The 23,749-nt window shown below is 36.7% G+C and overlaps 1 protein-coding gene across 7 annotated transcripts in view; it reads right to left on the reverse strand.

Annotated features, from left to right (window-relative positions):
- nedd4l (NEDD4 like E3 ubiquitin protein ligase) overlaps positions 1–19,342 on the reverse strand; it is a 79,744-nt gene extending 60,402 nt beyond the window's left edge. For 6 of the 7 annotated variants that reach the window (XM_039688322.2, XM_039688321.2, XM_039688323.2 and 3 more), the window contains exons 1-2: positions 18,987–19,337; positions 6,977–7,050 (exon numbers count right to left, since the gene is read on the reverse strand). In XM_039688322.2, coding sequence (XP_039544256.2) covers positions 6,977–7,050; positions 18,987–19,031 — 119 coding nt within the window. In that variant the 5' untranslated portion in view covers positions 19,032–19,337. Of the gene's footprint in view, positions 1–6,976; positions 7,051–18,986 lie in introns of all 7 variants that reach the window. The other variant, XM_089123891.1, reaches the window with a different exon arrangement.
- Between the last annotated feature and the right edge of the window lie 4,407 nt (positions 19,343–23,749).

Genomic DNA, 23,749 nt, shown 5'->3' on the forward strand with positions numbered 1-23,749 from the left:
TACGCATTTCGAACACAGATGGATGAATTTCACTTCCAGGAGAGGATAAAAAAAAGATGTGATGAGTGATTTGTTTATGTGCAGATGTAAAAGTAAAGTGTATAAATATAAAAACTTGTATAACAAATGACAAAAATGCCTAAATCATCATGAGAAAAGCCTGTAGACAAAAGCAAGAGTCGGAAAAAATCTGCCTGCTTTGGAATTTCTTGGATCTTTGATTCTCTTGGCCAGCACTAGAGAAACCCCAGATGCCCAAATCACTGTCCCATTTTTTCGAGTTAAAGGCCACGGAGCCACTCAGGTGTCATAAGAACACTAACAGTGCACACCGTTACCATAGAGATGGGCGACTTTGTCATGGGGGACTTGGTTTGGTACTTGACTGTGTGCAAAAAGCAGAAATGAGAAGGGAACCAAGGAAAATACAGAACAAAAGTCTCAACTCTGAGATAGAGGACACTCTCAACTGAACTAACTGATCTCAACTGATTCAAGTAAAGTAAACTAAAGGTGAACAGGATTATTGACAGTGTGTGCAGTCAAAACTGCAGCTTCATTGACATTTTCAAGGACTTTCAAGGTTGATAGCAATCTGAGGTCAAATGACAACACAAGGTTTATGAACTATGCAGCTCAATGTAAAATGGTTTGCTAATAAATAAATACAACTAAAATGACTGAAACAAAAATATGGATGAAAGAATCCAAAACCAAAACACACTGTATGCTGTGTATTTATTATCACAAAATCTGAACTACTCAAAACAAGAAATTCTTGACTTTATTGGATATATTTATGCCAAAACAAATTAAAGCAGCATGCATTATATCAAGTTTATATCTGAAAGAGACCAGATGTCACAAGTTTTTTTCCTTTTGCAAAGTATGTAGGCTCTCTGGCTATTCTCACACTGTCAATCCAAATTAGATTATTTGTGCATCCAATTGGAATCAGATCTAAGGCCGTTTTCAGGCCAGAGGATCATTTGCTTTGTTCCGAATCAGAGGCTTAAGTTAACAATGTTGCATTTTACATTTACATTTATTCATTTAGCTGAAGCTTTTGTCCAAAGCGACTTACAATTGCTATACATGTCAGAGGTTGCACGCCTCTGGAGCAACTAGGGGTTAAGTGTCTTGCTCAGGGACACACTGGTGTCTCACAGTGGATTCGAACCCGGGTCTCTCACACCAAAGGCATGTGTCTTATCCACTGCTCCTTCACCACCACACGTTTCTTTTTGGTTCAGTTCACTTTCACAAGGCAAAAATTCAAAGCGTACCAAAAAGTGTTTGTGCCAGTCACATCTGAGTAAACCATGCTCTTATTGGTCAAATTTCACCCGTTAACGTTCCTCTGGCAAACCATCTTGATGGATGACGCAGAACATTTTCGCTCTTCAGGCTTATTATGACTTCTGCACTCTCAAAAGTATTCAACCCCTTCATAGCAAGCATCTTTAGTCCTTAGTAGAACACCCTTATGCTGTTATAACCTGCTGCAATGAGATGTATAACCAGACACCAGCTTCTGGCAGCGTTTCTGAGGAATCTTAGCCCATTCCTCATAAAACAATGGCCTCCAGTTCAGTAATATTATTGGGTTTGTGTGCTGCAACCGCCTTCTTCAAATCCCACCAGCCACTGCAGAATCTTCCAGGACTTCTTCTGCAACCAGGCCTAGGTGGAATTTGAGGTATGCTTGGGATCATTGTCCTGTTGGAAGGTCCAATGATGCCCAAGCTTCCGCTTCTTCACTGACACAATGCCGCTCTGTCCTAGGATTTTTAAGATACTTCAATGAATCCATCTTGCCTTCCACACGCAGGCAGCACAAATGAAGAGATGCTTTTCAAACCACAAAATCAGATACTACTGCTTTTCATATAACACATTTCCCATTATGAATTATGATGGCACTTGGTTGGTCCATTGGGTCGGACTGTTTTCTCACCTCACCCTAACCGCCCCAAGAGTTCATTTTCAATGGGCCGAGATCACCCCATTCCGACGATCTCGGAGAAATTGTTGTGGTGCCTATGAGAAAACGTCTGTGAGAAAACACAACAGGGTCCAAAACAAAAGCTCCAAACGAGGTAGCAAATGAGAGAGGCGTTCTTTTCAGAGTCAGATTTTGTTCTATCAAACCCTCCTCAGTTTTTCCGTTGAGACATCTGTGATGGTGCCTTGTGGCGTCTTATTTGCTCAGCTGCATATCTTTTGCTTTAATTAGCACAGATGTAGCATCATCCTCATGTACCAAACACATCAGACTCGGTAACACTCATGCAGTTGAGCAATCTGTCCATAGAGGAGATACCCATAATGCGTATTAGAATGTGTATCTACGACCAGTAGGAACTTGGGATAGACAAACACTCACGCTGACACACGCACATGCACATACATACACAAACACACTCTAGGACTCTGTGATTGAAACAGACAGGTCTGATGTAACCTACAGTAGATCAGCACAGTAAGAACATAAGGAGCTGTGACGTCTACACCACAGGAGCAAGTGTGAGACAGAAAGAAAGAGAAAACTGGTAGAACAAAATGGGAAAGAGTCAGATACAAGCCATTTTACACATCAATTTCTTCCATCATTCAAACCAAAACCTGGCATTTGTAGAAAATTCACTGTTTAATGTTTATTAAAATAAAATAATACTCTAAAAAAAATTATTTATTTTAATTATAGTGTTAAGTGTCTGAAGCTTTCAGAATCTTTTCAACAAATCTTTTCAAGCACTTTTTTGATGACAACAGAGGATAATATAAAGAGGAGATGGACAACTCGTAGAAAATAAAAAGTAGAAATCTTAATGCTCAATGTGACAAAGGAAGTTACATTTTTCAGTTAAAACTAGTCGCCTTTTGATAAGAGGCATGGCCTGTTTAAATTAATCTACAATGAATATGCAAGGGATAATACATGGCTATCTGTACAGTAAATTATTTTAACGCCCGATGTGGAGGCCTCCGTGAAGCGCATTCAAATCTTTAATGTATTATCCCGCTTAGGCTATATTATGGTAATTTGACAGCAATGACAACTTAAAGCTGTTATTGATGTTTGCAGCACAATATTTGACTGGAAGGGTAAAACTAATTCTGCTTGCTTTGGATCAGACATAGAGATACTTTGTAAAATTACATGTTTATTTGATTTGAATTAATTAATTTTAGCATTTCTTTTAATTAATTATCGAGAGAGAGAGATGTGTGTATGCGTGTACGTCTGTGCAGCGTCTCTCTCTTTTAACAATGATTGTCAGTTTAATTACTTAAGTTGTGAAATATAATGTAGCGACTCAGTAGCGAAGACATTTTCAGCGTTGATAAGTTTCTGTGCTTCTGAATGTTTCTGTATGTGCACAGCGTGTGTGTGCGTCAATGAAAACACTTCATTAATATAGTAGAACGTGATAAGACTGATTTGGAGTTACCTGTGCATGAAACTTTTTTTTTTTTTTTTGCACACTTTCCACCCAATCAGAATTGAATATTCAGACAGACCATGGTATAAAATCACATTTACTGAGAGAGCCAGTGTTGTGTGTAACTCATTACAAGTAAATTACTAACGTAATCCGATTACTTTAGTAACGCATTACTTTAAAAATTTACAACAAAATATCTTGAGTTACTTTTTTAAACGGTTACCATATACTGTATACATAATAAGAAAAATAGCTGTAAAATAGCTGTCTGGTGGTGTTACCAAGATGGCAGCTGAATGATCCGACTCACCTTAAAGAGAACGTGCTAATATCCAGTTACCACTGTTTTAATATTATAGTATCAATTTGGATGATAATAAGCCAACGTTAAAGCGAGGTAGTAGTGCAGTTTCGTAGAGGCTAGCAATAGCAAGCTAGCTTTGAAAGCATAAGATCCCACCCTCCCTTCAGAGTGTTCTTCAAAGCCACACCTTCTCCAAAACACACAAACATGGACAACCAAAGCAGAGTCTGCAAAGCTCCATGAGAGACGGCATTAAACTACCTCATGTCTCCAAGCACAAAACATTAATAATAATGAACGTGAGCTTAAAGAGCTCTGACTGCTGCAGATCAATTTTGGGATGCCATCTGGTAATTACGACATGGTGTGAACGCAGCAAAAGCTCACTGTTTTGTTTCAGGAGGAACTGTAAAATGGAGCTGCTGTTTGTTTGTGGTGCTCAGTGACTGTTGTCTAGCCTTACAGAACACTCAGATGACATGTGATGTCTGTTTGAGCAGGGTGCACGAAGCTATGGAAATACATTATGACAAAATGTACCAGATTTCCACAAAAAATATTCAGCACAACTGCATTCAACTTTTATAGTAATCAGAAATGTTTCTTAAGCATCAAATCAGCATGTCGGCACCGATAGCCTCATGTGCAAGTGGCCGACATGCAGCGCCGTTGTGCTTCGGGTGTCCCGAGCATAGACATCTATAGAAAGGCTAGATATCTCGTCCGCGCTGCTGGCCAATGGAGGTCGACGTCAGCACCTGGCGGCCATCTTGTCACAGGTAGCTCGCTCACTGGTAACATTGTTTTAATGGTGCATGTACTTTTTAAATCACCGTAACTTGCTAAATTTTCTACCGATTTTCAAACGGTCTGGTTTGTTATAAACGGCAGAGATGTGGTTATGATACTGCATACTTATGAATAATTAGTGTATAAATAAATAAATAATCATCCAGAATTATAGCCACGTTAATAATGTTTGTAAGAAACCAAACCGTTTGTAAATCCGTCAAGATTTCAACGAGATAAGAGTATTTCTTACATCCGATAACACAGAGCCCGTCAGAAAGCCTGTCTGTGACAAGATGGCCGCCGGTGTTGACGATAAATACTCCGCCGTGAGACATCTAGCCTTTATATAGATATCTATGGTCCCGAGTTCGAGTCGCGGCTCGTGGACCTTTCCCGATCCCATCCACACTCTCTCTATCCCTCGCACCTCACTTCCTGTCTAGCTACTGTCCTATCCTAATAAAAGGCAAAAACGCCCCAAAAAAATCAGCACGTTATAATGGATCATGTGACACTGAAGGCTGGAGTAAAGGTGCACAAAATTCAACTTTTCCATCACAGGAATAGACAGGAATAAAAAACTTGATAAAAATTGCAATAAGAATGTCTTGTCTAAAAACTTTTGAACAGTAGTGTTTATTACAAACAATACAGCTAAATGTTGTAAACGCCATTTCTTGGCTATTTTAGTTTAAAGTCCCCGTGAACCGGAAGTTGCAAACGACTTTTCTCCAGTGTTGTGACGTATTTCGGAGAGAAACGGAATACTAAATGAGGCAAAATAGTGGGCGTGGCTTTTTTTATAACTAGCACCTGATTGGATCTAGAACGCAAGTTTACACACGCTGTCAATCAATGCTCGCTCGGCGCTCGCAAACACACAGCAGCTGTCAGTTGGAGGGGTGTGTTTATGAATGTTAAGGAGACGCCCAAACCGTAAAGCCTACGTCATCGGGCAAGGTCCTCCAATGAAGAGGGGAGGGGCATTTTCAAACTTTGATTAAAGATTACGAAGCCAAAAAATTTTTTTGTGTGGATTGACTTGCATGTATGAATTGTTCACCACAAAACGATCAATTTAGGCAAACAAAGTAAGTATGGTCAATTTTGATTTCATAGGGACTTTAATTGTAGCAACTACATTGAATCTCAAACATACAATGCTCCTCGGAAATAAAAACCTAATAAAATATTATGGCACTTTGTCTTAAAATAGATTAAGTGACTGACTGCGAGTGGAAAAAAGGAAGGTCTGCGAAGCAACAAAAATAAATAAGTCTATTATGCAACAGAGCAGGCAACTGCAGATAAGGGTGTATTTAAGTGGCATAGACTTAGAGCCAATGTGTTATTACACATTACAGAGAGCCAAGCACCAGACACCTCCACTCTGAAGTTGAAGAAGTTCAACTATTAGAAATCTGTGACTATGTGACAATTGTTAAACCTTCTAAGAATTGAAACGGATTGGTATCAAAGGTTAAACCAGCACTGAAGAAAAGTGACGTAAAAAAAACAGACAAGTTTCTAAGACGTTTTAGCAGCAAATTTCATTTTAAAACAAAAGGTATTAGGCTATGCAAATGTATTAAAATTGTATAGTACAATATAACCATAACTTTACAAACGTCCAAAGTCAGGTCTTGTAGGCTGCAAGTTGTAAATGTGAGTGTTATAATTATCTGCCCTAAGCTCACGTTATTCATTACCTAAGTAATAGAGTTTGATAAATCATAAACATGAACAAATTACATTGCAGGGGCCATAAATGTAAACAGCTATAGGTGATGATTGCCTAATAAATGCATGCAAGTCCTATGTTTTTTGTAGTTTACCTTTTCTTTTCTTATTTTTTATTATATTACAAAATGCATAGTACTTATTTCAACATTAAAAAAGACTCTTCCTTAAGAAGCCTGATGTACATCAATCACCATTTACTTAATTTGTATCTTTGTTTACCGTTTCGTTTTTCAATTTCTTTTCTTTGTTTACATTTAATTGTTAACATTTATATATTAATAACTATTCTTTTTTTCCCCTTAGTTTATTGGATTATATTATGGTATGGAAATCGGTATAAGGAGTTATCAGTAAATAATGCACTCTCTGACCTCTGACTTTAGGACCTGAGAACTTTAAAGTCAAATAAATAGAACTTGCAACATTGCAAAAATGAGATCAACCAAGCATTTTCCCTTTGTACTCCTTTCCTGGCAGAGAGATCATTTGTTTGGATAAGTCTATTGTCTAATTCAAGAGAAAGCCTCAGAGAGTGCAGCTCAGTTGGTCTGCCACATGAATGAAGGAGGAAATACAGACATACACACACACACTTAGACGGTTCCAACATTTGCATTTGCTAATGAATGCATGAAAAGACTGAACAGGTGCACCGTTTCTCCGGACACCTCCTTTGGTTCTTCCTTACCTTGCACCAATGATGTCCTTCTTCGCCAGATCAATGCCAGCAATGACCTTGACACGAAGAATACGAGATTCGTTCTGCAAAACATGACACACAGAAAAAGACCATCATGAATAAATCAATACCTCTCGTATGAGTCTGGATACAAGAACAAAAAACGTCCCCATGGCCTAAATTTAAGACGGGATAAGTGTGTCCTAATTTCACCTCACTTCTCATCCAGGAGAGGACCAAAAAAAAGAGCATCTTAAAGAAATTAGGAGGAAGCAGCAGCCAAAAAAGCTTTTGTGTTTATTGACAGACTCGGAAACAACCGTTTTAATGATACAGCGTCCGTGAGAAATAAATCCCTCTGGGAGCTGTAAACGTTTTATTGTCTAATGACTGAGTATGGTGGTCTAAACTTCACAGCTTGGCCTTCAAAATCTCTCCAGCAGTACATCCGATATGTCCACCATTTCACGACTCCCACTCTGCATACGTGCATCCCACCTCCAACATCACTTCGGCCTGCATTCAATAGCTAGCCTATTCATGCTGTTCACAATTACACAACGAGCATCTTATTCGCCCTCTCGGTTTTGAAGCTCACCAGCCCAGAAATGACACGCTGTAAGAGGGTAAGAAAGGCCTTCTTCTCCTGCACTCTAAAATACTCTTTCTATTTGTCTGACAATCTGAATTTTTCACAAGACATGCATCACTTGTCCAGCCGAGGCGAAAAACCAGTGTGGCAGCTTGTATTTATTCTGCTTGTCAAATATGACCTAATTATTACAGAACGAATACAAGTATGGATAAGACTGGAGAAGCCTTTATATTCTGACAGGTACGGGTGTTACCAGTTTCCCACTGGGTGTCCCAGACTGATCCAGCTGTGCTTTTATTAATCAAATGCAAACAAAGACTAGATTTCTGTGGAGAACCACTACTTGGCATCAAGAAAAATGGATTTAACCATTCAAGGTTTTTTTTTTAGGACAGAACAAATATTTTGGTTTGCATAAGTGAATCAAATCAGTTTTTACAATACACCCAATGTTCATCTAACATCATTTTGCAACAAGTATTAGATCTCAAAAGATGTTTGAAAGGCATTTCTAGGACATTAAGACCGGTTGCATTTGAAGGCAAACAAAGCTCTTTTCACTGCACAAGCACACTCCCTAATCCAGGTCTATAGTGTACAGTATCCATCCTCTCCCTAATCACACCGCCAGAACTTGTTGCATTACGACACAGACTCACGACACGCCTTTTTTCATATAAACTTTGCCAAGAATAAAACAGCACTAGCCTTCAACTCCGATCAGGCTTAGTTATAAAATACTCATTACAGATCAGATCTGAAGTTTAGCACAAGTCAAGGATGGATGACATAACAAATCTGAACAACAGAAATGTCAAAAAAGGGTTTCCAATCAACATTATGTACAGGAATCACAATGGATGTCCCAAGCTTTTGGACAAGTAAACAATTTGAAAGACAAATAATCAATTTTATATTTCAAAGCAATCATAAATAATTTGGTCAAACTTTGGATTAGGACCGGTCCAATTCTTACTATTAACTAATTATTAACCATCACTTTGGCCTCAAACTCCTAATTACTATGTATTAATAGTTAGTAGGTAAATTTAGGTGTTGGGTAGGATATGTTCATGCATTTCAGAAAATGTATTAATATGTGCTTTAAACAACTAATATCCTATAATATGCATGCTAATAAGCAACTAGTTAAAAGTGAGAATTGGACCCTCACCCAATAATTTGATAAGCATCTAGCATGAAAGGATTGCAAATGTGTGTTTTCCTTTTACATGCATTGATCACAAACACATCTTCAGAGCGTTGCCTCTATTGGTAATTGAATCATAACCGACTGAAAAACGTGTCCTTCGAGACCTCAAACTCTCAAGCTCTCTAACAAAAGTCAAAGCAACAGGACAGAGTTGGAACACTCAATTTTCTGATCGTAATTATGATTATTTTCTTTGCTTGTCCCTTAATCCTCCAAATGAGGTTAAAAGATCAGAAGATACAGAACGCCAAGTGAGACCTGAAGTTACTATCATGCCTTAAATTCTTATCTGATCCATTCAATCAGCTATACACTCTAAAAACTTCAGATGAATTGATAGGACAGGGATGATGTCTGGATTTGTTTGTCCCATAGTGGAAATGACAACTCTTCAGTGCTGCCGATGAAGGCCAGGGCTGCTGTAGAAGGACTAGAAGAGGATGTGAGGAACAGCTAAAAAGCCAAGGAATGTCTATGGAAAAGGGCTGCTACTCTTCAATGCTGTTATCGTATAAAAAAAACAGCAAAAAGCTAAATATGTAACATTGTAGGTGTCTTTATCATCACTTTTTATAAATGTAATGCAGCCTGGCTGATTTTTGTTTATGCAAAGAGAGGAAATCATGTTTCACTTGCACTTGATCCAAATGTGAAAACATTAACCAGGTTAACAAGCACTTAAATAAAAATGAATTAGCAATACCAATAATTACTATTTGGTCATTTAAGGGGTACTTCAGGATTTAGCATTAAGCTTTGTAATATTAGAAAATCTGTAGTATTTTTGAATTACCATGCTTTCCACCCTCATATCCCCCTGAGACGAGAGATTTATGCATTTTTTGTCTGTAAAAAATCCTCAGATGAAGCAAAAATAGTCATTTTGCATCATCGGAGGATTTATTGGCCAGAGGCTAAAGACTACAGCCAGTAGTAGGGGCTGTCCCGCATGTTTTCAACCCACCCATAGAGGGTGGGATCTCTCAAGCTCTTGTTCTGTGGAGAAAGCCGAGTAGTAGGGGTCTTTTTCCAGGACATGTCCAGCCGTCGATGTCCGGGATTCAGCGTTCGCTTTCTGCAGTCGCCATTCATTGTTTATATGCACACCTTTTGTTTCAATCTAACTGAATTAATTCCATTGTTGAATCTGAACGTAGTGTTTACATGAACGCTTAACAAGTGATCGGTCGATGTGCGTTTTAACATTTCTAAGAACATTCCCGCTCCGTGAGAAATTCGAGACCGGTGCGTCTCACAGGTGTCGCTCATCAGTAATCACGCCACCGGCCTCACGCCGTTCAGCCACGGCCCTCAGTCTCGTCCTGCTCACCACAGTAAACATAATTAATGGCGACTGTAGAACGCAAAAGCCGAATCCCGGACATTTTGGGCGATCTCGAAACACATTTTCGGGCAGACTCACTAGTAGCCTAGACTTGTTGTTTAACTACTGTGCTCCATTATTAGTAGGGCAGCGAAGCAATGGGAGCATTCTGGGAAATGTTGTCTTTCATCCACATAAGCCAAAAATACATTTTCTGTCTTTTCTCAGTCTAGAAAGCTCCAAATTCAAAAATAATTTCACATCAAGCCTGCTAGCTTAAGCATTTTGAGAGCCGGTTCGGAGCCGGTGCCAGCGCACGAACCAGTTCTTTGTGTTTCGACAGCCAAGGAACCGGTTCTCGGCCAGGAAAACTGGTTCCAAAGCGGCACCAATTCTTTGTTGGACTAGAACCGTTCTTTTACCACGTCATGCTTACATCGGGGGCTCGGCCGGGTTTAGATGTGTTCTAAACATCTTTTCTGACCATAATATATTTGCAAAGCCAAGAGAAACATTTGCAGAAACACAACGGAGTCCGCCTTTGTAATTGTTATGCTTGAAGTTGGCGTAAGCGTTTCTTTTTTTATATTGAAAACAATATAAGCAAAGTAGAAAAAAGTCACAATATAGAACAAAGAAATGGAAAGAAAAAAGACACAAGACGGGTATATAACTACAATCAGAAAAGATTACAAATCAAAGGAAAAGATTAAAAGACTTACATATTTCAATTGTTTTTAAAGCCTTCTTGGTACACGAGTTGGAGATAATCCCATAGTAATGTTGTACTTGCATTTCTAGCTAAGACGTATGGCGATGTATACAGTGACGTAACGACGCTGTTCCCTGGGCGCTCTAGTCAATGGAAAAACAAACTTCTGAAAGGGTTCGCAAGTTGAAACCAACTTTGAACCAGCACCAGTTCCGAACCAGTTCTTTTTTGGTGGAAAAGGGGTACATGAGTCCTCCTAGAATAACATGACCTTAAGGGTCTTTCTCAAGACGAAGATGGTTAATGAAGCATTGAGGCAACTTTCTCAAGACGAAGATAGTTGATAAAGCATTGAGGCAACAATCTTTTGGTTACCAGCTCAGATGTTTCACCATCAAGTTACATCAGCCACAACAAACTCCATTATGTTGACTGGAAACATTAGCAAAGAGGAACCATGCGATCAAAATAAAGTGGCGTTTACTACGTTAACAAAACTTTACCGGCTCAATATGTCAAGTTAATAAATAAGAACGAATGGCTTCTTTGCCACAACCGTATTTTACATGCTTCACAGGGCTGCAGCTGATTTTATTTCAAATTGATGTAAGATGGCAGGAAAGTATTACTCAGGCTGTGGCTGGATAAATAGGATTAAGATTCCACGAGCCTCTTAGAGAGCTGAAGCTCTGACTAGTTTTCCTGTCCACACCCAACGATTAGTTCAATGACAGGTTTGGTATGTAATACATCTTCGGGTCTCAACTGGGAAACCTTGGTCTGCTGGGGTCATCGGGAGAACTTGATGTTCAATTCATATCGTCTAAAATGTCACTTAAATCAACAGCACAACACATTAGCAGTTCCATAGAGGAAGCCATAAAATGTTGACGGGTCACAGTCTAATCACTGCCTTTACTTTAATACATGGTCTAAGCATAGGCCAAGTCATAGAACAAAGTTAGAGTTATTTGCATATTAAGTACAAGGCAGAAAAGAGCCAGACCTTGTACATCAATTTGGTTTTCTGAAGCAGAACTAATAAAACAGAAGCTATAGTAAGGAATGGTTCATGAGTTAATGTTTAATGCTTTGTAAGAATTTCCTTGTGCTGTCGGCACCAATAGCCTCGACATTTAGCGCAGTTGTGCTTCAGGCGTCCCTTTCCCGATCCCATCCCCCTCGCTCTCTTTAACTTCGCTTCCTGTGACTTTTGTAGCTATATTTGTGTTGTTCTTTTCTTCTTTTTTTTTTTTTTGCTGAAGGTTAACTTGTCTTTAATGCTTGACATTTATATTAGTTAGGCTAGTTGCTTTTTATGTTTTTTTAAACCATAGGCAAAAGTTACTTGTAAATGTTCTTTGATTTTGTACATAGTATTCAGCTACAATGCAATGTTTTCCAATAAGTCTTAGACTAAATGTGAATGATCAAGTTTAGGAATCAGAAACGTTAAAATTCAAACAATTCCCAACCCTGACTCACGGCAGTTATTATCAAAGGGCTTCTGTTTTTAACCTGTCAAAACACAGATTTGAAACCATTTGTATAGAGGCTTTCATCAGCAGTTACATAATCATTCAAGACTGCTAAGTTCAGTGAATGCATTTCCATATCAATGAAGTTCATAATGTTATGGCACCTGGTTTCGTCAGAACCAAGTCTGCCTTATTGAACGGTTCACTGTAAGTGCTTCTAAGCATGTCATCATGCTCATTTTGCATTGTGTAACTTTAGTGGCCCCAAAGATTAGTCAAATTACACCACAAACAACAGGAACCGAGAAGCCTGCATGCACAGCAGGCCAATAACAATAATACTATAAATTATTATACATTTTAATTGGTGGTTCTGACTTGTGCAAATATGGGCTATTATTTTTCTAAGCAAACACACATACAATTTTCATGTGGCAGACAATGAAACCACCATAACAATCTCTTAGATTTATGTTAATGGAGGAAGTCAAGGGAAATCTTTGGACTATATAAGATGATAATATCTGGAGTAGTGATGTGCCAACGCATTCTCATCCCAAGGCGCCATATACAACGCTTTTGCCAAAGCGTATACATCCAACGCACATGGCACCATTTAGCGTCAATATAACACTCACCGAGTATGGGTAGGTTTAGGTCTGGGGTAGGGTTAGGGTTAGACCACTAGGAGAAGCCTTCTGGCCCATATATATCTGCGTGTTATATTGACGGTAAAGTTGCGCACCTACCTATAAAACTATCTTCAAAGTAGTCGTGAGATGCATGGAAATCTTGTATAAAGTCATGTACTGTATCTAACAGTCTCAATCAGCTCCCTAGGTTGTGCAACAGTATATCGTGTACACAAATTCGGGCACTGGTAAGGAGTCGGACAGTGAGGACCCTGCTCAAGACATTGGAACATTACCTCTCTAGCGATTATACTGAAATATAATGGTTTGCATTTTAAAAAAATATCTAATGCGTGTCATTATGTGTAGTGAATTGGCTCACATGAACTTACGTTTCGCACTTCAGAACTTCCGTTAAGGGAACATTCTCACAGTGCATTGTGGGACTTTTTAGGGAGCGAACCCCTAAAATACAGCAAGCTATCACCAGTTTAATTAGCTAAAAACTAGACAAGAGTTAAGTAGTTTGGGGTCAATATTTATGAAATAAGTCACTTCTGTTCACCAAGGCCACATTTATTTGATCAAAAATTCAGTAAAAAATGGTAATGCTGTGAAAAATTATTGCAATTTAAAATGACTGGTTTCCATTTTAATATACTTAAAAATGTAATTTATTCCTGTGATGGCAAAGCTGAATTTTCAGAATCATTATTCCAGTGTTCAGTATCACACTATCCTTCATAAATAACTCTATAATATTTGGATTTGTTCTCAAGAAACATTTCTTATAATTATCAATGTTGAAAAATAGTTGATATTTTTGTGGAAACGTGATACATTTTTTGATGAACAAAGTTAAAAAGAACAGCATTTATTTTAAACAGATTTTTTGTAACAATGTAAAAAACAATTTAATGCAAGCTGAATAAAGGTAAGCTTTGCATGAGCACTAAGCATTTGAACAGTAGTGTGTATTTAAAAAAAAAAATAAAATATGCAGATAAACTAGTCAGTTCTTGTTGAGACTCAGACCAGGGAGCAAACACCTAGAAACTACCAAGAACACCCTAGAAACCACATTGCAGTCTCGTGAAGAAAAAAAAAAAAACACACACACAGACACAGAACACCCTATAACGAAGTAAACCAGTTCGGCAACAACAATAGTAAAATCTACATTTAATTATTTGTGTTTGTACTGCTTATTTGGACACTATGAGAAACAGGGTTCATTCAGAGCTAAACGTGGGCAGCAGTCCAATGTTTAGGAATTTGGTTTAGATAACAAGGTTGCAAGTTCAAGCGAAAGATTCCCTTTATGCCATTAAACAACATACTTAATACTTATAGGTTGCTCTATATGTAAAACATAGCAGAGCAGGGCAGAGAGGTGGAAGATCTGACCGGGTCCATCGCTCACCTTCGGCTGCTATGTGTGGAATGCATAATTACTACCTATTATTTCATCCTACTCTGCAACTCGGAGTTGCACACAGAATTAAACACAGTTCCCAAATCCAACTCATTCCATGCCCTGAATTCCAAATTCAAAAATTATTTTATGGAAAACACGTTCATACCCTTTTCTATTCTCATGCTTCTTTCACACTTAGAATTCATAGACGCAAATTCGACACTAATATGAAATACTTTAAATATAAAACTGCATAATGTTGACACATTCAATATTGACAATAAAATAAAAACATTTAAAAGGAGCAGCACTGCCTGCAACCTAAACAAACAAGAGATCATTACGTAAATAACACAACTAAATATAATTGTGAATTTATGATATCTGGCTGCCATCAAAATAGAAATTACAGTTGAAAAGCACTACATGGGTGTATACTTGCCCTTAGGGATAAACAAAGTAATACATCTATCAAAAGGGGAACTAGCTTTATACATAATAGTAAATGGTAGGTTTTGTGGGACCTCAGCACAGATGCCACACGGATCAAGAAAACATGATTCGGCTGCAACTATAGCTCATGTATTTTTAATGAAGATGATGTAACAGCATGTCGCTGTATCACATTTCACACTCATGACGCTGAGCGAGTGAGTGCGTAATCGAGTAAACGTTTGTGTGTCCTCCCTGTGTGTAAAACAGACATCCACATGTCCAAATGATCAAATTATTGTTATTATAATGGTTCCAAGAATGTTTTTCTTTGACAACCTATACTCTGCTGTTTGTATGCTGTAATATACTGTATGTACATCCTACCTAAAGTGAAGGCTTACACATGAATAATAATTATGTTATGTGGCGGTCACTGAGCAGACTTAACTTACTGGCTATGTGCCAATCAGAAGGTAAATTAACATTGTTCATGAATATTCTTAAACTGGGCACTCCCAGATGATTATCAAGCAATGTATGCATTAATATCTCATCTTAAACGTCTTCATTTTAATACAAGACACAATTTTATGTTCAAAAACATCTAGTGCAGTGTAATAGAACCAACCAAATTGACTTTTCTAAAATGAAATGCAACAATATGTTTGGTTTACTTTAAATATGAAATATGTTTACTTGGTTTGAAACATGAATAGCAACGGGGTGAAATAGAAATTGCGTGACAGTAAAGACATTTATAATGTTATGATATTTATAACAAATAAACGCTGTTCTTTAGATCTTTTCATTTATCATATAAACCTGAAAATATGTATTATCACCGCTTCCACAAAAACATTAAGCAGGACAACTGTTTTCAACATTAATAATGTTTGAGCACCAAATCGATTTCTGAAGGATCATGTGACACTGATGCCTAGTAATGATGCTGAAAGTTCAGCTTTCTTATTACAGGAATTTATATTAAAAAAAGGAAAGATTTCAATAATTGTACAAATATTTAACAATATTACTGTATTTTGCTTAAATAAACAGCCTTGGTGAGCATAAGAGACATCAAAAATATTTTAAATCTTTTAAATGGTATGCTACAATAAATATTCGTCACCAATTCGTTGTGCATGCCTAAATTACACATGGTTATCTAATAAACCTGTATTACTCAATGGGAGTTAAACAAATGCCACAAGAGTTTTGTCAATAAAAAGTCTAAAGGAATTTGCCAGAGTGTTCCTAAGGGAGAACTTGTCATTCCTGTGTACAGACGGTGTCTTGGGAACTGAGGTCTATATGAGTAGAAAGGCACGATCATGCCTGGCAGGAACTCTGGGAGCGAGTGATGAGATCCCACAGGATTTAGAAAATGTTGTGTGGTAAACAGACCCGCTGACAAGGCGGACTCCAAGCCAACTTGATAGATGCTTGTCGCATACTAATGAAGCGATGCATGTCGTCTGCATGTGGTGTACGCCTGTGTGCATTTCCAATCCACCATGTCAACAAGATGGGTTACTGGAGGGAAAATACTTGTTGTGATCAACCAATGACTGATACCGAGATAGCTAGTACAATTCTGTTTTATAGTATTACGATATCTATTCTATTCAATGATGATCACATTCACTGCTTTGAAAGGATGTGTCTTGTAAAAAGTGCTATACAAATAAATGTGAATTGAATGATGAACACTTCTGAAAGTAAACAAACACTTATAAGGAACACCACTTATGTTAGGGGGGGGGGGGGGGGGGCGGGGGGGTTCAACTTCACAAAAGCTATGTTTAAATGGGACTAATGGATCACGGACCGAAAAGCCTAAAACATCTCAATCTGGGACTAGGCAATATAAACCAAAAATCATATCTTGGTAGGCTGAATGGCAAAATTCGATATATATCTATAAGGGTATTTGTTTTTTTGCATTTTCATTTTATTCCACATCCTGCCCAATATTGTCCTACAAAAATGTGATTAAGGCTATGAAAATGAATATAGTGAATTTATTATATTATATAAAAATGTAGGGCAGAGGGTAACGGTATGAGATTTTCACGATATGAAACAGTCTCAGAAAATATAAACCGTTCAACGGTCTCATGGTATATGGTATTAAACAATCAATTATTATTATGATTATCGTCCGTTAAAATGGCCTTTAAATTAATGAAAACAAATGCTTGTTTGAACAAATGCTTCATTATAACAAACTTGAAACCATTTGTTTGTTTTGTTTCTTCAAATTTCAATAATCAAAAACATGTCTAATCAATTAAAAGAATTGATTGTGGATTAGATTAAAAATGTAGTTTTATCATTATTGATTTATTAAAATTAAGAATACCGTCCTATTAAATATTTGTTTTTCTTTTTATGATTTAAAACAAAAATATTATGAATAACGGTGGTAATCAAATTAATGCATAAAACAATTTTTTTTTTTGCTAAAGTGCTAAACATAAATTTACTGAATTAAAACATGGACAAATAATTATTTTCCTTAAATAATGTTAAAAAAATAAATTGTATTGTTGTTTTTTTAATGTTATAATTATTCCAAAAAGTACTTTCTATAATACAATAGTAATATATTGCTGTCATAACTGAAATATGAATGCGGGTTTGCAGTCGACTGTAAGAAAGGAGCGCTTTAAGCAGAAATAATTGGAGAAGCCTGTCATAAGTCACCAGAGAGAAGTCTGACATTTCACCTCAACATTGAGTTCTCTTTTAATAAAAAATGACGAGGTCAAAAAAAAAATGGTTAGATAAATAATTCAGAATAAGATTAATAACATGCATTAGAAAATAGATCAGGTGAATTTTCATTTAATGCAGACTTTAATTAAATAAAATCAAGTTTACACTTTTGGGCAGATCTTATTTTCTAGAAGGTTTTCTCAGGTGAACTTCATGAGAAAGTGAATCAGCGGATGTTGAGTCTTTCTCCTGCTGTTTAACAGCCATACACAAACATTGAACAAATGCTTAACTTTGATCATCCACCGTTTAACCTGCGGATGAACATCTAGTAACACTCCTCTCTTTGTTTACATTAAACAGATCAAGACCCATTGAACAGAAATTATTAATTAACTTTGCCTATAGTTTCGGGATTTGGACTAAAAGTACTTCAGTACTTTTCCACATAAAAACCTGATATGCTTTGCATGCCAGGTCACATATCTTTCCAGAAATTGCTGACTGGCCAATTTAATGTGATATAGACTTAAATATGTAGCTGCCAACTTGTACATACAATAGTACATGACTCGGGTCTCTCCTTTGGACTCAAATATCAACGTCTACATAAACGCATCACTGATATTTACACCTATGAACAATGTGTGGCCTTGAACTATATCACCATCGGCATTGACAACTAAAAGACATATCTAGTAGGCCAGTTGAGAGAAATAGCATTGACTAAAAAAAACATTAAGGCATATCCAAATGAATTATGAACGAACACCTGCTTCCTAAGGCGGCCCTCAGACTCTCAAGACAGTTGACCTGAATTTTCAGGGGTCACACCGGTGCCCTGTTGTGACAAACAACATGGTGTTGTTATGGTTGCTACAAAATCTGCTATAACATTATTAAAAACACTGTAATAATGGTTTCACCTAGTAGTAACTAGAGATAAATCTTGATTATGATGCATTCATCTTTTCACCCACATGGTTTCTTCAAGGCAATATCATGGATAACTATTAATCTGTTGGTACAAATAACTCTTTCCTACTAATAGAGAAACAAAAACATCCATTAGTCAGATGTCAATATCAATCATATCAACACCCAAAAGCTACATTTTTGACAGGTGAGCTTCCAATCATAAAAACCAACACATTACGCCTCTGATCACTTAAATATAGACTAGTATTTTGGTAATAGGAATATATTACGATTTGATGAGAGCGTTACATTTTCTAACTGGAGAAATGGGAAGAACAAGCTGATGGCAATTGGCATAAATACTTAGGCTAATGACCTTCCTATTTATATTTGTAACAATAAGACAATTGTATTAAGCTTACTGAAATTGATCCTGATCATTTGTCACACTGGAAATCCCATTTAAAAAAAATCAGGTATTGGCAAATAATAAACATACAGTATTAATATGGTGGGAGACGGTTGGGAGACTTAAAGATGGTTACGTTATGGTTTAGAAAAAAAAAACAGTACTTACTTCATCCTCTGAGAGTCCATAAATGGGTTCAATATTCGTAGCCATAAAGCCAAAGGGCAATTTAATACACACATACACGAAAACACACACACACTCGTGTGAAAGCTGGAACAATAGCAAAGTCTGTCCTTCTCCACCTCCTGTGAATGCAAGTTGATCCAAAGCAACGAAGTCTGAATGCAAAAAAACGGTTATCCTTTTAAACCATATCGTCACAGAAGATGTACGTCCGCCGGTTTAATCTCTTTTAACGGCTGAAATTCGGTCAATACACGCTTAATTTCCCCCAACAATATGATTTCCTCTCGTCAAGTGCAAACGCGAATCATTCACTTCCTCTCAGGATCCCAAACACTCCCAGCTGAATTGAGTGACAACATACCGCGCCAATCACAGGGTTTTCCGAAACTCGAAGAGGACAGACTTAGCCAATCGGTGTCGACTGAGGGCGGGGCAAAGATGTTGCACTCTTGTGGAGTAATCAGGGATGGGTAGTTAGATCCCAATATAGGATCTATTATAGCTTGACGTTTGTATATAATATTAGATTAATATCTGTGGGACTACATGTATATGTTATATTTATTAATACTTAGGCCTTTTTAAAAGTCCGTAATAAGCTTCTTGAATCTGAAAGCTGGTTACAGTCTCCAATAGCAGTGCTCTATCATCCTCTAGAGTTAGAAGAGCGATACTGCCAAACATGTGCCAATTTATGATCAACACCCAACATTAGGTAAAGTCCAACTGTTATGCGTCATGTTTCATTGTACATGTAAAATAGCCTAGAGGTACGGAACTAAAATAAGTTTTCTGTTGGTTTCTTCTGGTAGGCTATTTTATTGCCTATGGCTTTCTGAAGTGATGTTTAACAGACTGAAAAATATGAAAAGGATAATACAGGGATATTTGAGAGGGAAAATTTCAGGTTTGTCATTAAAAATTCCTCCTTAGATTTTTAAGCACATGCATAGCTTTCAGGTCACACGATTTAACAATGTGCATAAAAAGCTAAATGTAGCCTATTCAAAATTTTGTCATTTTTAGTCATTTAGAAGACGCTTTTATCTCTTTGAGAGAAACAAAATATATTTACAGTTTAAAAACTTTAATAAATAAATTCATTAAAATGATAAAATATATTAAAAAAGAAAAAAAAGATTTTCCCCTTTTTTCATGTAATCAGATGTAGATGCAAGTATTTTGAAAATACAAAAAGGCCACGTTCTCTAAAATTCTAAGAGTGGATGTGGAATGTCAGCTTTTTTTATTAACTATTAGAGTCACCTGAAGTGTGTAATTAAAAAATAAAATATATAATATAATATTATATTAATATTATTAGTATTATACATAGTTTAGATTGTTTAGGACTATTAAAATACTTGTGACCATGTTACAATGTACACTCAGAAAAATAACTCTTTGAATGAACTTAAAAAATCATGGAAAGGTTTTTTAACTTGCTTTATTTCAGCATTATGCAATTCTGTTATTCCAATTGAATGTACTTACGTTGAGTTAACTTACTAAGGTTGATTCAACTTATTTACTATGGTTGGGTACAGCTTTATTATTAATATTCAAATTAATAATATTCATTAATCCAATACAATAAAATGTATTTTAACTTCACATTAATACATTTCTAAGTATTAACTACCAATAGCACTTGTTAGCATTTTAAATTATAAGAATTAGACGCTTCATCAATCAAAGCATTTGCTGAGAGTATGGTCACATTTCAGCCTAACCAAGTGTTCCACTCTTCTCCACAATGGGTAACCCATTGTAATTTAAATGGTACAAATAATTGCAATGTAATTGAACGTTAAACACAATTACGCACAATAAAGTCTTCCCCATTTCTCATTTTCTCAAAAACACATAAAATAACACTTAATTTAGATGTACCTGTATTCTCTCTTAATTCAGCCATTTGCAAAGCATGCTGGGAACTAACAAGCACAGCCCAATTTCAGTTAATGCAACACAAATCATTAATGTCCAACACAAACAGATTAAGTCAACTTAAATTTTACATATTTATGTAGTTTGAACACAATCACATTATTAAGTTTGGACAAAATCTATAGAATTTGTGTTGCATAAGCTCATTATTGCAATTAAGCAATTTCGACAACGAGCAAAAATATTCTTTTTGAGTGGGCCAATATATATATATATATATATATATATATATATATATATATATATATATATATATATATATTCCCTTATCCATTCATATACATTTCGATGTATGGAAAAAAGGTTTCATACAGCCTACTGTACATGTTATTTGAGAAGTACCCAAGTTTGGATATGCACCAGCAGATGTCCTCATATAATCACTAAAACATCATTTGTCCTGGATGAGTGGATGAGCACTGGATGAGCACATTATACAAGCACTGTGGTGTAATGTATTAAAAAGGGCTTATATTGTAAGCTCAGAAATAGGTTCATGACCAGGTAATATCAATAAAAACATTTGCCAAATATATTGTTAGTAAATTAATATTTATAATAGATTTGCAGCTTGGTTTATTATATTACTTTAAGAATGTTTTACTGACTCATGACCCTCAGACATTACATATAAAAGTTGTGAGTAATCTGTTAACCTTAAACTACTGAGCTATGATAAATATAATAGGTCACCTATGCCAGGCATTATGTCAATGTTAGTTCAAGTTCAAACACTTCATTTTGTTTTAAAAAAACAACAATCCATAACACAATGGACACATTTAAATCAACTTTAGTTCCAGATGGTAGAATTACGTAACACCAAAAACACGTTGAGAGGATTTTTTTTTTTGGATCTTGCCCCACTCCCTAACTCACCCAACCATGGGCGGAAATTCGTTCCTTGGTTGGGAAACAGTTATTGCTGGAGGGTTTTCGGATGTGGTTGATGAAAATGTCACCGGTGCAGGTGTGGAAGAGTGGAAAGTTCTAGAAAGAAGAGCACAGATATTGGGAGAATGCGATAAGATTCGTTAGAAGCAAACCATACACGCACAACTGTTTTTTTAAGCTTTTCATCACACGCGCTAAACATGACCCCGTTAATGGCTTAAATCGCTCTTAAAGCAGAAGGGGTCAGAGTTCATTGACGCTTCATGATGTTAATGCAGCATGTTGACAGATTCAGTTTAGTGTGTTTTATATATTTGGATGGATGGCCACATTTTTAGGTAATTGTAAAATCCTGGATTTATTGCATGACGTGAGAGAAGATAAAAGTATTTTACAGTAGGGAAAGAGGAAGGATTTTATGTACTTGTATTTTATTCTGTACAGTTTCATTGATGCCACAGACAGTCATTGATATAGAAAAAGCAGACAAATTAAAATGTTATTGTTCAGTAGATGCTCTTGCATGGGTCAAGGGGATGGATTTGTTGCTAAATGTCAGTAGGGCAGACATTTTTGATACATAGTTAAGCTAGAGGCTCCACAACACCTGACATGGATCCTGCTGCATTTGCGCGCCGTGAACGTTATAGTCTCAAGTCATGCGCAGTTGCGCACAAGGAAGTCACCAATCGTTGGACGTTTCAATCAAACATTAAAGTACATAAGTACATAATAAGTACATAATTTTTTAAGTAAAAAATTAAAGAACAACAGAAATATTAACATACAGTAATAATCATGACATATTTTGAATGGGACTCGATTGGACTCGGGAATAAGTCAGAGTCCTTATGGTCGAGTACGAGTCAATTCCGAGTCTAAATGCACACGAGTCCATGACAAGACCGAGACCATTAAAATATGGTCTCGAGACCGAGTCCTGTCTCGAGTACACACCACTACCTGTAACTAATCTATACAGGTGGAGCAAGGGATGGTGGAAGGTTTCTGAAAACATCCTGCAATTATTGTATACAGCAAATGCACTGAAGTTTGAGCAGCAAGCTCATTGGCTACTGATACAGCAGGAACCAATCAGCTGTGCCCTATAGAGAATGACGTGATTAAGTTAAGGACCTATCAGCCTGGGCAATCTACACTGTAAATAATAGTACTGTAAAAAAAAAAAAAAAAAAAAAAACGGTAAACTACTGGCAGCTGGCAGCATCATACCATAACTATACAGTGTGTTACTGTTTTGTCTGTGTTAGAGCATATAGCCGTTAAATTAAAGTTTTATACTGTAGCTGACAAAATGGTATTTAGCCTTTCATTTCAAAAACAGCAACACACCGTATTTTAATGGTATGATGCTGGCAACTACAGCTGCCAGAAGTTTACCGTTTGTTTTGTTTTTTTACAGGATTATGAGTTTCATGACAGAACTTTGTATTGAGATATTTTTCTATTTGATTTGTCCAATTATCCTCTAATTCCTAAAACATTTGTGAAATATAAAAATTATTTAATTTGCAGGCAGCAGAACTGACAACAGGAAAAACTGGAAGCAAGATTAACCTTTTGGGAGTATGATGGAATGAGAAAGAGGTATGGATCTACAGTACAGAAGATTTGGCAATAGGAAAGATGACTGACAGCGGAAGAAAGCACATGGCAGTGCACTCGTTCAGTGTTGGACAGCTGGCGTGAGCTTGACATGCAGTCGACCCTCTCTGGCCATGATGACGGCTCAATCTCACGGATAAGAGGATTGGATGTAGAAAACAGAGGGAGGGAGAACTGAGCCTGTGTGCATTCATTCAGAAGTCATGTGCATGTCAACAATACAGAAAAGAACAGTAAATCGTTTAAAATTATTGTTAATGTTTTTGAAAGAA

This window comes from Pimephales promelas, chromosome 19 (assembly GCF_988280905.1).
Source record: "Pimephales promelas chromosome 19, fPimPro1.hap1.1, whole genome shotgun sequence".
Taxonomy (NCBI): domain Eukaryota; kingdom Metazoa; phylum Chordata; class Actinopteri; order Cypriniformes; family Leuciscidae; genus Pimephales; species Pimephales promelas.